This window comes from Ruditapes philippinarum, unplaced genomic scaffold (assembly GCF_026571515.1).
Source record: "Ruditapes philippinarum isolate M1 unplaced genomic scaffold, ASM2657151v2 ctg683_1_1_1_1, whole genome shotgun sequence".
NCBI lineage: Eukaryota > Metazoa > Mollusca > Bivalvia > Venerida > Veneridae > Ruditapes > Ruditapes philippinarum.
Window position 1 is genome coordinate 96593 of NW_026861864.1, and position 16086 is coordinate 112678.

At 32.5% G+C, this 16086-nt stretch overlaps 2 protein-coding genes across 2 annotated transcripts; both read right to left on the reverse strand.

Annotated features, from left to right (window-relative positions):
• Positions 1-1926: 1926 nt before the first annotated feature.
• Positions 1927-6117, reverse strand: LOC132717156 (uncharacterized). Its single transcript, XM_060700562.1, has 7 exons — positions 5969-6117; positions 5500-5607; positions 4894-5117; positions 4339-4464; positions 3583-3765; positions 3178-3220; positions 1927-2181 (listed from the first exon to the last, which is right to left on the reverse strand). The coding sequence occupies exons 1-7, from the start codon at positions 6006-6008 to the stop codon at positions 1988-1990; spliced, it is 918 nt and encodes a 305-aa protein (XP_060556545.1). The 5' UTR covers positions 6009-6117; the 3' UTR covers positions 1927-1987.
• Positions 6118-9465: 3348 nt separating this feature from the next.
• LOC132717162 (ciliary microtubule inner protein 1-like) lies at positions 9466-15016 on the reverse strand. Its single transcript, XM_060700571.1, has 3 exons — positions 14498-15016; positions 11556-11637; positions 9466-10601 (listed from the first exon to the last, which is right to left on the reverse strand). Exons 1-3 carry the CDS (start codon positions 14575-14577, stop codon positions 10347-10349), a joined length of 417 nt encoding a protein of 138 aa, XP_060556554.1. The 5' UTR covers positions 14578-15016; the 3' UTR covers positions 9466-10346.
• Positions 15017-16086: the final 1070 nt, after the last annotated feature.

Genomic DNA, 16086 nt, shown 5'->3' on the forward strand with positions numbered 1-16086 from the left:
TTATTGAACAGATTGAATAGTATTTCTAATTTTATTCTACATGTATTTGAAATTCTAAATTCCATTTGCCTTATGTTGAACACAATTTCGGCTCATTTAGTCAATTTTCACCCTAATTATCGACTTCACTTTAACTCAGTCTGTTGAAAGCGAATCTGTGTAAAACTTATGTTCAAAAATCCAGTTAGTTGAAAAACATCTAAAAACAATGAAATGAAAAATGCCTTTTCCTGAATTCGAACCAGGGTCTCCACACTCACAGAGCGATGAATAGTATGCTTTTAAAACACCCGTATTTGTCAAAAATATTGATGTAATAATAAAAGGAATAGCAAATTCAAGCTGTAATTGTACACATAAGCAAATTAAAAAACAAAACAAAAAACAAAAAAAAAACACAAAACAATTTAAAAAACCGCACACATATGTACGCAAAGTATCGACAGTACACCGCTGATTTCAATTAATTAAAATAAGTGGCAGCTCTTCCAATAATCGAAAAGAAGATTTTTTTATGAACGACAAAAAGTTATCGATATGTTTCAATTTAAAACGCCAGATTTATTCACTGCACATAAATAGATCGATATGTTAATTTAAAATGCACGTATTGACACTGATGATCGTATATGTGTTATGTGTTATGGCAATGAACTGTATGAGACATACATATATATGTTTATAAATAAACGTCTTCTACATAGTAAAAAGATAATGATTTTGCATACGCATGACTCGCATGTTTTACAGTAAAACTCAAGTATTGTAACTGTCTATTCTCCAGAAAAGAAAAGGAAGGTAATTATATATTATTAAAACGAGGTTAGTGGGTGAAAATTTAACACCGAACATGTTGATGTAAAATGACTTTCAGTTCAATTAGACGTGAAGATGTTAAAATAGAATGCATTTATTTTTAAATGTTCGGTCTCTGTTAATATATTCATAGACACTGTCCTAAAAAAGGCCAAGGCAACCAACAGTACACAATTAAAATCCAAATTGACGATGTATACAAGTATATGCATAATTATAAATTCTGAATCCAAAAAAAAAATATAATCAACACCCATGCACCGCCTGATACTCACGGTTGATAAACATGTAAGCAAATAAATATAAATGATTAATGTTAACGGTTCGATCGTGGGTTTCCGACCTTGCAGTTCAAGAAGCGGTTATACAGAATAATGTAGTTAATAAAGTGGTAATACCATTTACCAATGATATTGCTGTGTGAGAACAACAACAACAAAAACAACAAGAGCTGTCTGTAGGACAGCACGCTCGACTATTCTTAGTGCTTGATTGTAAAAGAGTCTAAATAATGTAAAAAATTTCTAAGTTAACAAAAGGGTCAACTTTTTCCATGTTACAGTTATAGGAGAGAGTCCTATTATAAAAGAAGTGTATAAAATTTCAACTTGTTTCAAAGTCAGGTGTCAATGGAATTTGAAAATATCTGAGTAGTTATGTGGCATGCAAACTTGAAAGTGAATTTTAAGTCGAATAAGGAAAAAAATCCGTTTGCTTGATAGAGTTACCTTCTCCTGTCTTCAGGTTTGGGGCATGATGGTGAACAAGTGTTTCAAAGTTTCAATGGACTTTGAATGTCAATGGACTTTGAAAATATTTGAGGTGGTACACAAACTTTAACATAAATTCTAAGTCGAAAAAGGGGCAAAATTCTGTCAAAATGCTTGATAGAGTTACCTTCTCCTGTCTACAGGTTGGGGGTATGATCTTGAACAAGTGTGCAAAGTTTCAAAGCCATATGTCAATGGACTTAGAAAATATTTGATGTGTTACAAAAACTTTAACATAAGTGGTTACACCGGAAAAAGACTTTCACTAACGTCATGTAAGTCACTGATTTACTTATCAAACAGAGCGTTTTCGTTAAAAATAGAAGACAAATACACAAAATGAGATATTAATGACATATTCCGTTCAACTTTAAAATTTATGACATCTCAGTATTACATCATCAACAGTGAATGTCCGACTTGGATACCAAACATTTTAAGATTAGTTTTGATGGGTCAGTGATATATTCTATAACACCCTCACGCCCTTGAAGTGTGGAGACGAAGAAACTTGCCATCACACCCTGAACAAATTGACGATATATGTCAAGTCTTGTGTTGTTTGTCGTCTTACAGAAGTGGGTCACGTGACAACCTTTAATAGATTATAATCAAGAAATAATATATTTCAAAAGTTATTTTATCGCTAAGTTAAGTCACTGTTTGGAGTTCGAATGTCAGGAATTATTTTACAAGTACTATCTGTCCCTGTATCTTCAATAGGGAAAATGCACATAAGCGTCCTGGTGCCAATTTAAAATGTTCTATAAAATTGATAACTCCTACTTAGGACTTTGTAACTCCTACGTAGGAGATAAAAAGCCTAATTAAGAGTTTATAACTCCTACGTAGGAGTTTTTAACTCCTACGTAGGACTTTTTAACTCCTACGTAGGACTTTTAAACTCCTACGTTATAAGTCCTACGTAGGAGATAAAATAGCCTAATTAGGAGTTTGTAACTCCTACGTAGGACTTTATAATTCCTTCGTAGAAGAGCGCTTAAAAAATCCTGCGTAGGAGTTACAAAGTCCTAATTAGACTTTTTTTTATCTCCTACGAAGGAGTTACAAACTCCTACGTAGTACAAACTCCTAATTAGGCTTTTATATCTCCTACGCAGGAGTTTATCATTTTTTTAGAACATGTTAATTTGGCACCAGAACGCTTTCGTAAAAATGCGAGTGGTGTTAGAATAAATATTAATTAGTCAATTATTTAATCAATCAATAACAAAATACACTGTTAACTAAGATAACAACACTTTTTAAAAGTACTGAGTAATGTGTCCATACATTTTCAAGCAACAAAGCTTATCAAATGTTTAAACACACCACCTTGTTCTCCAAAGAAACGTGTTTCACAAAAGTCGGAAATTCAGTAACGACATCTCCCTTAAAATATCTTATTTTCGAAGCTTTAAAGAAAACTAAAACTATACATGTAAAGTAAAAGATTTACAGAAAAAATATAGCATGAACAATAATTGACATAATACATGTATTACATAACAAATAACTGACAATTATCTGAAATTGGTGAAATTGAAAATCAGAATTCATTGACATTATAAGATATACCAAAGACAGTTACCTTCCCAGCCAAGCGGATCCAATATGTCACAATGACCAAAATCCTGGGAAAAAATTATCAAGAAAATAAGATATGTTTTAACTGCAAATTTAAATTTATTTTATAAAAGATAGAATGAGTTTTCATGTTACAAGTACTTTGCAAAGCATTATTAATTCATCCATTTACCTAAACATCTTCTTAGCCAAAGTTTAATATTATAGGCATTTTGCAAAGCCATCGCCTGAAATATGTCTTTGAGTGTAGAGAGAGAAGAAAATATAGAAATATTATATTCAGACATGCTGCGTAATGTTTCATGCGTAATACATTAATTACTATTAATGGCAACACCACTGTACATAACTATTCAGTAGAGAAGATAATATTCTAGGAAAAATAATCTATATTTTAACACTAACATACCGCTGCTTCTATGGCAATTCTGGGACATTTCCACTGTTCATAAAACTGTTCGAAATCATATCCTTTAATATTACAAGGTGGGAAACCCTCCTCGGCCAGTTGTGTACCATACATTAGACCGGGTATTGTATAGTTTACAGGTTGTCGGATTATCTGACTGTATGGCTCCAGGAATGCCGTGGACTGTGAAATAATACATTTCATTATTTACAATTTTATTTACATTGAATTTGTAAAACTGAGTAAGTCAGCAAGTTATCTTGGACAAAGGGAGCCGGCACAGTGTTTGGGAAGCATATAAAATACTTATTTGAACACCTGAACACACTAGAATAAAAGTTCTTACCATTACATATTGTATAGTCTATATGATATTTAATGATAAGATTTTTTTCTAGTGTTTTCAAGTGTTCAAATAAGTATTTTATATGCTAGCCAAATACTGTGCCGGCTCCCTATGACATTGGAGGACTACGAAAAATATTAATAGAAACGATTTGCACTCGAATTTAATCACAAACTATAATGTCAATTATTTTACATGATAATGAAGTACGTGAAAGTGATGACATCACAGAAATACTAGAAAATCATTGGATCATTTAGAATGTGTTTCCAGGACACATCTTAATCCTTGCTCTTTCAATACAGACTTAATTAGTGCGGACGCCACGATACACTACCAAGAAGAAAAATTAAATTCATTTGAAAACTTAAATTATACGAAATCTGTAAAATGACAAAATATTTACTAACTATAAACGGATATTTCTCCGTTTCGATCATACGAATGGAAACATCACATCCGGCTGAATGGCACATCAGACCAACGTAGTCCCATCGTGGTACAGACACAGTTTTATTGTCCATATATTTCATTAACTAAACATTGGTAAATAAACAAGAAAATATATAAATAAATAATAATAATAATAATAATAATAATAATAATATAATAATATATAAATAATAAGTTTACGACTTTACAATTTTCGAATCGATGGTGAAATAAGCCAAACGAGAATACATCTGATAAGCAAAAGTTTGTTTGTTCATTTTGTTGTTTATTTTTTCCTTTTTTGATTGGTTTTTACGTCGTACCAACACAGAACCACCGAACAGAACCCTCAAGAATTCAAGATAAAGAAATTCATTCCAGTAACTGTTGTTACGGTAGCTTTAGCTATTTTTTAATGGAGTCTCTCCGGCTGTATAAATTATATACATGTACTTTTATTGCAAAAATGTTTCATTTGTGAAATATTCTTTTACACTGATATAAAAATAATAATAATGATTAAAAGGTCTTACAAATTCAATTTCTTTGAAGTACTTGTCAATGTCTTGACCAACAGTCGGATTCAATCGTAATCCACGGTGCATCAGTGGGTAATCATAGTCCACGCCAAACACGAAGAAGCCATGTGACGCTAGTTTGGTGAGAAATATACTGTAGAACTCGGCGGGGACAAGTGTGTTTAGGCCACCGAGGAAATATATCACTGCGTAGTCGCCAACTTCCAGTGGGAAATATACTTAAAAACATAGTATATTGTCATTACAGCAAAGTCAACATCATACAAACACTTGGCTAAAAGAGTGTGTGAAAATATAACTTCGAACGTTTCCGATAATTAATTTCTTTCTTTTTTGTGAGGGGGAGTACGTGTAGTTGTCAAAAGTTTCAGCAGCAATTATCGGACTATAAAATAATGAAAAAACGTTAGACAATCTTTAAAAATCAACTGAAAACTGGACCAAAGAGGTGTGTCTTTCGGCCTACTGTTTATCAAACTTATTCTTGTAATATTTGTTTTGTTTTTCATATCAAATTCTACTGTTTTTTTTTTTGGTTTTTTTTTTAATTTTTTTGCATCACAACGTGAATCTTATTTTTATACAGATAAAAAGTCTTACCTTTCACATGTTTAGGGCTGGCATCCACTGTAATAGATACTGTCAACTCCCCAACTTTCAGTGGACCATCATTGTACGGAATACCTTGGTCAACATAGAGCGCTAAACCTGTCGCAATATTGAGAAAGAGATTTTTCAGCTTCGTTAATGATATTTCATATATTGAATTACTATTATACAAAAATATGTCAGTTTAAAGAGAACTTTAAACGTAAACATAAAGCTTTGAATATACATTTGAATGAAGGGTTCACTTCTAAAAATAACGGCCGTTCCTTTGTGAACCCTTCATTCAAATGTCCATATTGCACATGGCAATCAATAAGATTTAACTTAAATTTTAAGATTTTAAATTTCAAATAGACTTGCAACGTTAATTAAGCTATATATAGGTAGCTGTTAAACATTTTCTAAATTTAACGATGATGATTTTCATTAACAAAAATAGACAGACTTAATGTAGACTTACCGCAAGTCACCAGACTTAGAAAAAATAATATGTCCTTCATTTCTTTAATGTTTTTAAAATTGTATTTGTATTTCAAATCTTTGTATCAAAATCTGTTGTTATAAAATCGGTAAAGTTTGTTTATCGTCTGAAGATAAATTGAGTAGTTATATTTACTCTAGATATAATTCTCGTCGTCGTTCATTTATCAACAAATGAATATCATTTTGTTTAAGCAGTTGTAGCTTACAGACTGTTACAGTGCATATAGACGTAAGACAATTTCTATTAGGCCACTTAATCTCTTACCACGCTCAATATCTTATACGAACGTGTCCATTTTTCAATCTGGACACGACTATGCATCGTATATAGGGAAATTTTCATATGTAATGACTGAATGATGAACTGTGTCGACCATGGTCAGACAGCAATGTACCGGAATTATGACCAACTCCTCAGTCTTAATATTTTGACCCCCCGATCAACGTATTATGACCTCCCCACACGGAAAAAAAATGACCCTCGTGAAGAATAAAGACCCCTCTGGACCTCTGCTCTGGCATATTAAAAAGCTATTAGTTCTTTGCGAAAGTGGAGACTCTCGTACATGTAAAAATTTTGACAGCATGGGTGGCTAAACTGTTCTCCGGTGAATTTAAAGTGGCTTACAGCCATGATCCCGAGGTTAAACTACCACCACCACCTTGAAGTGGTTGTAAATATGTTACATGTACGGTTAATGATTAGGCTTGCAAATCTGTACAGTCTTACCCGTTTCAGCAGTGTCGGCTGCTTAAGTTTAACCTACTTTTTTCTTGCAGTCCATGACATTACCTTTTCTATTGCAAGTAGGATAAGTCATTTAAGAAATTAAATGCCGAATTTGGCAAAAAACGCCCCCAGGCAATATTTGCAAACAAAGTGTGAAAAATATCTTTCACATTTAATGCATATAAAACGTTTTTGAAACGTTCATGTTTTGCAGAAATTAAACAATTCCCATATTGACATAAAATGAAAAGTAGAAAAAAACTTTAAAGTCAAGATTTTCCTTGAAATTACATATGATCTTCTTGAAATTTCATAGCGAACTGAAAAGGACGAAAACTGATACCCGCTTAGTTTGCATAACTATTTTTGTATATATACCAATTCAAGACACAAACAGGAAAACGCATATTTTTAAAGTCAGACCTTTGATAAAAGGGCGGACAGCTATTTGTCCCTTTCTCGTATGAGAAGGGGAATCATGTGATGCGTGTATGTGGTCGCACGGTCACTTTCCTTCCAACATGTCCTCGATGCGTGTATGTGGTCGCACGGTCGAAAATCTCTAAAAACATGACGTTTTTCGTATTGTTTCGAACCGACTAAACTTACTCTTCAATATTTTCAATTTTTGTAGTTTGGGGGTTCAGGAATTCTTTCTTTTTTTCTACGGAAGCGTCCTTAATTTTCTACATAAAAACTCGTAATAAGGACTTCTTTACTTTTAATTAGGAGTAATAAACGCTTAATTAGTACTTTGTTACTTCTAAACAGAAGAAAAACCTTATTAGATCTTTATGACTCCCAGTTGCAACTTATTAGGCTTTTTAACTTTTAATTAGGAGAAATCAGCCTAATTACGACCTTGTAACTCTGATAATTAGTTAGTACTTTCATGCACTAATTAGGAGCTAAGAAATAAAATCATACTTAAATCTCTCCAACTGCTCAATAGGCTTTTAATTAGGATTTTGTTTCTACTGACTACTCATAAGTGTATAAATTCTCCTAATACGGCATTTTAAACTTCATTGACAGTTACAAATTAAATTTTTTTTAAAGAAAATAGCACATAATCAGAAGTTTGTAAATTCCTTAATAGGAAAAAGAAACTCGTTATCATGGGTTTGTAAGTCCTAAGTAGGATTTCTAACTCCTAAATTTTGAAAGGCTATTAAAAGTTAAGAAGCCTCCATAACATAGACAAGTTGTCATATGGTAGTAACACCGACACTGTAAAAGCCATATGGCGACTTTCCAGCTTTGCAGGTAGAGGAAGGTAACAGGTGCCCCTTGTAGCATTACTTAAGGCACAAACATGCACGTTAGTAGAACCACCAACATAGTTGGAAAGCTAGCTTTGATTGGGCCTTTTCATAGACAGTATGCCCTCTAGCACCGGCTTATACAGAATACAACATTTAAACATGGACATGGTGAAATTTGGAATTTTGAAACATCCGCAGATGTGTTTATAATGGTTATCGTGGAAACCTTCAATGTGACACATTAGTGCCCTTTCATGAGAAGTGACGTATCGTCAACAAGTATTAGAATACGTGAGAACTAAATAAAATGGAATTTTGAAAAGGGATCAGAGGCTTTAGATAAGCTGTCAAAAGAACAATTTAAAAATCAGACCACATATCCGTTTGGTGATTATACAGTTCTCAAGTAAGGAATACTGGAACCACTTTAGTTAAAAAAACTAAAAAGAAGGAACTCAAAGTGCCACACACGCACGCACGCACACACGCACTGAATGTCGTGTTAGATTATCTCCAATGATCTGAATATCTCTGATTGTAAAATACTTTTTTGGATTCCAGCACTTTTAAGTGTTGAAAATTGTGTACCGCTCAAGCCGGTGCTAGGGGGCATGAGGGATGTTGCACTTTTTTTCATTATCCTTTATGTACACACTCAATCAAACCGAGTCATGTAATTTTGTTGTGAATTATGCTTCCAAGGGACCACCCTCTTTCCAGATCTCCATGGCATAAGAAAGCGGTATTCACAAAGACACCAACGTTGTATTGTGTGCGGCAGAAAATCTTTAAAAAAATGTACTTGACGTTGACCCGCTAATGACGTTGTTCATAAAAACGTACAGACATTGTGCCATGTACGGATATCATGTAATGTGTTGGTTATTCGAGTAAAATTCACAGGACTTGTTTATTTGTTTTCGCTGTTCTCAAATATGTCTTTTGATAGTCCAGCACATTTGGTAAAAATTTCCTCTTCACCCGCACATATTTTATTGAACCATACGCATATATCTCCAGGCGAATATGTTGGTGTAACATCATTTCCTCCAAAATGTAAAATAATCCATCAGCTTCAGAATAAAGGTCTGCATCCATTTGATCTGTTCTTATGTGACCCTTACCAAGGACTTTAACATTTCTTGTTATACACATTATATTTGTATTTTTGCAGAACTTCATTAGCTTGTTCATGAAAGAGCAAAATAAAGTTACGCAGACAAGAAACAACGAATCAAATCTAAGGTCCTTTTCTTTTTTTTTTTTTTTTTTTTTTTTGCCGGAGCACATCTTACAATGCATGTGGCGTTAAGGATTTCTTTGCTTAATCGTTTGTTTTTGTTAGACATGAGCTTGTAAATACAAAACTTCATAGTACATGTATTCAATAAAGAGAATAATTCAATGTAGCTTGAAATACGTTTTTTTTAAAAATATTTGTGGAGCTGTTTCAAGAGAGTGAAAACAAAATTCGATCAATTCAACGATTTAAATCTTTATTACATATAATAAAAACTGTGATAAAAACTTACATTCATACATCATTCGGATATAAAAAAAAACATTTTGCACCCTTGCTGGACAAAATTATATCAAAATACAAAATGTATATATATGTACACGTTTACACATAACGACATCTAATAATACTGACTTAAGTGTAAATAAATGAACGTATTGCAAGGTTGCACGAGTTATCACAATTGTTATCACATAGTTATCACATAATAACATTTATATGTATTGATAGGATAATATAGAAACTTTTGTCACATCACTCATGTTATCTCCAGGTCATACATTCATCAATATCTTGTTTACATAAGGCAAATTCATCGCGTTCCGTTCCTGATTTATTTTGAGAAAACGTCTGCTTAACATGATTTGTGTTGCTCTGATTAGAGCACCTAACTTTATAAGATACACGGAAAGACTATTAAAAGACAGTTTCTAAGATAATTATGATGAATGTATGACCAGAATGGACAAAGCCAAACATCTTGACGTCACAGATATGAAATTGTAACGTCAAAACTTTATTTTGCTGGGACGTCAAAAAGAAGCCAATAACTTTTTAAAGCATTACTCGTTTTCGCGTGATCTTTAAAAAATATGGTTCTGAAGAAAAGATATATGAACGTTTTCAGTTATTGTGTCTGATTTTGTTGTTGTTGTTTTTTCTTGTTTCATCTTTATTGCTTTCTTCGATGCTCTGCAGAAGATATTTAAATCTTGTTGTTTCTTGAAAACAGTCTACAAAGAACGACGGCACTTGGCATTGTCCATTTCACACTTGCAACAACTAGTAACATATAAGCACAATAAATATAAAATTATAGATAATCTAAATAGAGTTTATATTAGGAAATAGCCTCTGATGGCCAGTTTAGCTGGCGCACGAGACCACCCTTTGGATTAGCATATCTTCCATATTTATCCAGCGCGTGCTCTCTGTGTGATGACCGCCAGCCGATATTTTGTGCAGTAGTTTTCGGATATGGTCTAGGAGACGGATCAACTTTGATATACTTTTCTATTGGTGTAACAGGATGGGCTTCCATCGGTTCCACATCTTTGTGTCGTTTTTCTTTTTTTGGCATATCGTCTTTTACTAACTGTAAGGCAAGAAATGTAAACTATACAAAACAGAAAACGCACAGCATATTACTTTTATAATTGTTTAGCAAACATATCTATATGTACATCTACTTCAATAAAATTCAATGATGAAAAATTGTACAATATGATATGTGCTTCACTGATGATTTCTTTTTCCTAGCAAACAGTGTTTCGCCAAAACATTAAAACTTTCAAGCAATTAATATTTATATTCAAAGAAATTTCAGCTTTTTACTTTGGGGGCGGGGGTAGGTTGCGCCAATTAAGAAGAGGTCGTATGGCGACTTTCCAAGACCTCGGGTGCCATTACATGCACGAGCGGGGCCTGAGTAGAACTACTGGCATTCCGTAAGCTAGCTGGATAGCTTTCTCACAAGAAAGAAGCCAAAGTCCCTAGCGGATTCAAACCTGCAGCGGTGAGGGCCAAGTGGTTTGAAGTCAACGACCCTAAATCAATCGGCCATGGGCATCCCGTATTCTAATGATAAATGCAATATTTATCTGGTTCTGTACATATTTGTTTGTTTCAATAAGTTTTATTAGTTTACACAAAGCATTGTAAATGAACAAATTATTGAAGGACCCTTAACCTGCGATTTTGCTGAAACAGAACTTTAGCCACATGTGTTTGGTTCTAAGTAGAGTCATTTTTTTTCTTCACATGATTGATTTTTGTCAATATTTATGATGTTTGGATGATTTAAGGGTTTGGGTTGTAGAGGGGGAACAAGGGTATAATGCAAGTCACGCCGAACACCTGTAATTTCAGTTTTAAGGAATTTAAACGATAAAAGGCTTATAACTTCTGGCAAGGGCTATAATAAATAAACTTTCGAACTTTCTAGACTTGATTTTCCCCTCAAGAGACAATTTTTTTGATAATTGGCAGCTTTAATTATTTATCATAGATAAATGTATTTAAGTTCTAGCATTTCAGTATGTGAACTTACGTCCTCGTATTTGGTGGTCAGGAAATTCCAGTTGTCTGGCCAGTACTTAGCTGCCGTTTCTTCCAGCTTAACATGGTCTTTCCTGGAATAGTGTAGATCGTATAATATACATTAGTTTTGTCATACAAACGCTTATATGATATATCATGAAAGAAAAAAAAGTTAATATAATCCGTTTTGAAAAAAAAATCATATTTCAACATCTATAATAATACACACATTTATTATAATAGATGTATAGGTTGTATTATTATAGATTTTGAAATATGATTTTTTTCTTCCAAAACGGCTTATATTTAAGGTTTTTGATATATATGATCAGTACATGTGCTTGCGGATTGACAAATATGTATTTTATTTGATTTTAAAGGCGTTTTGAGCTCCCAAAACCCCAGTGTCGTTGGGAATATATAAACTTAAACATATAGAAGGATATTTTATTATTGAAAACATTCTTTAAAACGGAAAGTGAATCCATCTGCTAGCTATTTATCGGCTTGGCTCATTTGTTTATTTCAACTGACCTGTTTAATTAACTAGATATCAAATGTTGTTGACCTTTCATTATTTTATGCATATTATATGTCTGAATTATGTTTTACATCTTTTTTAACATAATATATCAATTGATATAATCCTTAGAGTGATGAAGCGTTTCTTCTGATTATTTTTACAATAATAGAATCTCCGAACACACATTTCAAATGAAAACGCTTTTCTTAATACAAATACATAGGAATGTTTGAACTTTAAAAAGTCAGACAAGAAGTTGATTGTAATACATGTTTGTACATTAATTTCACTTCAAAATTATTCATGGAAAAATCTAAAAATTAGAATTTAGAATTGGAAATTAGAAAAAAAGTGATAATGCAAAACTGCTATAAATTAGGTAAACTGGTACTGTCTATTAGGTTTAAAACGATGTTTGAGAAAAGTTATTCACCAATATCGTATTTTACATTGGATTATTTTTTATTTGCAAGTATCAAGGTTATAAAAATAGCTACACATAAATTCTTTCATTTTTTTTTCATTTTTTTAAAGAATAGCATACACATGCATGAAATTATTGAAATATCTTTTGATAAACTTACGATAGAAATATGTAACCCTAAATATTGTGTTAGTGAGATTCCTGATACGAAAAGTAAATTACAAATACTGCTGCTATAAATGTTGGGGGTATGTTTACCTATACACATAGATAGTGGCCCAAATAAATATTAGACATCTATAAATCTCATAAATAATCCCCGTAAATTATCAGATTATAAATGGTTCTAATCCATATTGTAAATTGCGAACGAGTGGCTAGATAAACACACAGCCTTTTCAACGGAATTAATGTTTAAACTGACTGATACCCCCCCCCCCCTTCTTTATATAGCCGCAATAGCAGGATTATCCTAAACGAAAAACATTTCCCCAGTCGTCTGCTAATCTATTGACAACTATAATGTGTTAAGAACGAATCGTTTTAAATGCTTATCGAAATAATTCAAATGAAAGTTTTATGAACCGTTCATTGTACAATTGTTATGAATTAATGTCAGTATTTGACTATATGACCACTTGACCGTTGTGTTATGCAACGAGTGACGTTTGCAACGATGCCTTATTGCATTTTAAATTCAGGTTTTCAAATTTATCTTAAATTTGAATAATATATATGTTGTCTAAAGAGAGCTTCAGAGTAAATGATTAATGGTCTACATTTTCGGTCATTTTCTCTAAGTAATAATCATAAATGCACGAAACTTCTAACTGACTTTCTTCCCCTCTGAACAAATCTACTTTAGCGTACGCAACTTTGCGTTGTTTTATTAAGTTGGTTCATGTTGGGTACTTTTAGATTCCATGTTAATATACAGCATACATGTAAAAATGGCAAACTACAGGAATGGATGTCATTTGAACAGATTTTGGCATTACTAAGTCAATCGAAAATAATGCGACAAAATTATTAATTTGAGTTCTACCGCGTCCACACGCGTATGACGTGATTGTCCTCCCTAAACTTTATTTTTCCGAATAGTTATTAAAAATTCATGGTAGGGAAGAGAAATATAATGCTATGCATAGAAGTTAACTTGATTAACAATAGGTCTATATATAGCATGAATATAAAATTGGCATTATAAGAGAGGGACACATCAATAATGGTTTGTTTACCGGATTGATTTCGTATATCTGTCTTCCCAGTCTCGCACTAAACATTTCACTACGATCAATGTTTTAAACAAACATACAGTATGATTCTCGATGTATAGAGACATGTATATATAGTAGTTTCTAAGTTCATGGGCCAGTTGCTAAATAAATTAATGATATCTCTTGGTTCGATTATTTTTCCTGTTTCCAATGATTTGGTCACCCACTAATTTGCTTGATATAAAAAAACTAGTTTTTTTTTCATTAAAATATTTATCCTTCTGTTCATTTTAATTTCCTAATACATATAAAATAGTAGTTTCATTCATGTTTAAGGTAAACAATAAAACACCAGAAACTAAAACAACAACAGAATTAACGTTAGTTTTATACTTAAGGCCCAATATGCTCCAAAATAAGATAAACTTTTATTTCTCAAAACTTTTATGTATAATAATTGTTGTCTAAAAGTTATCACTGGCCATTTAGATTAGCCATTCTTTGCTTCTTTTACATTTTAGAATTTAGCATAGTTATGCTGATTAAGATTTTTTTTGGCAGCCAAAATACCACTTTGTTAACATTTTGCTACTTTTATGAGAAGTTATTTTACATTTGTTAATACTTTTTTCAAGTGATAAACATCTAACATGCTTAAAATGTATTACTTAAACAGTATAAAACACGTACATATTTGCCCTGTCTCAAAAAGAAACAAACATTCACATGTGAACCTTAATGTGCCTTTAATGCATTAAAGACATCGATTAAGAAATTAAGATACTAACCAAATTTGATCCTGTGCCACAAAGTTGCACTTCGAAGCTGCGTTAGAAGGAGCTGCGCCCCCTTTCCCAGCTGCCGCCATTTTGTTCCGAATTTAATCCAAAAGTTGTGTCAGAATATTCTTTAAACACATTCAATATTTAAAACCAATCCTTTGTTCAAAAACTGTTTTTCAATGTGTAAGATTTATGTTTACGTAACTTCCTCCAATAAAATAAAAGAAGAGTTTGTTGAACGCGACAAACGCCCCGTACCTAGCAACGCGTACTTCACAATAGCAAATACTTATACTTTACGACAACACACTTTCCATTTCCAATTAGGTATGTACGCATAAATTGGTATTGAAGTATTTTACTACCCGTGGTTAAGGTTAAGTCATACATTTAAAGTCCCAAGTTTTTGTTTGTAATGTATAGTTTGTATACATTAATCGATAACCGATATTAAAATCTTATTGTCCAAAAATCAAATGTTTTGCACACTTAAAGCAAAACTAAGCGTATTATTTTAAATGCTATCTATGTTTCTGTATAGATTACGGCCATTCATTTCAAACAATATACATTATAGTTAAATTAAAAAAGATTGTTTCTAAATCCTTGCCAATTTTGGTTGGTAATGAAGCAAAGGTTATTGTCAAGGAGTGTTGAAACAAACTTAATATTATGATATATTCCTGATAAGCATTTGTCATTAAATTTTGCCAACGATTGTCAATTGAATTTATTTTCCATTCTCCGCTGTTTAAAATCTTCTGTTTTATCAAGCTTAAGTTAAATGCAATAGTGGTTTCAAGCGCGCGCAGCTCCCCCTTTTTTACATTTGCACATAAATAATTATAATAGGTTTATTTCAAACAAGTATACACATTTACAATTTACAAATGAAATAAAACAACACATGAAATGGATGAAAATGATGATGAGGATGACGATGATGATGATGATGATGATAATGATAATGATAATAATAATAATAATAATGATATCTTTTTAAAAAGGTAACACATGGAAATATACCGTCATAAAAAGCGTCGTGGCCTTCTAAACATTTCAGTATTTTTCATAATACTTACTTTGTAGTTATTCTTTTCCCTCCCTTACATTATTGGGACTGTTTTACCTAGCACACAGAATAAATCATTTGATACAATTTGGCAACAGGTGACAACGTAGGAGAAAGGTAAAAGAGAATTTATTTCATGCATGGTACAAAGATGTGGCAACGTGCGGGATATATACTTATATGAGAAATTTTTTGTTACACTGGCGCGTAGGGATAAAGAAGGAGAAATTATTTGATACAATGTGGCAACGTGCAGGATATATACTAATATGAGAAATTATTGAAACACTGGCGACATGGGGATATAAAGGAGAAATTATTTGATACAATGTGGCAACATGGGGATACAGAAAGGAGCAAGTATCTGATACAATGTGGCAACATGGGGATACAAAAGGAGCAAGTATCTGATACAATGTGGCAAAATGGGGATACAAAAAGGAGCAAGTATCTAATACAATGTGGGAACATTGGGATACAAAAAGGAGCAAGTATCTGATACAATGTGGCAACATGGGGATAC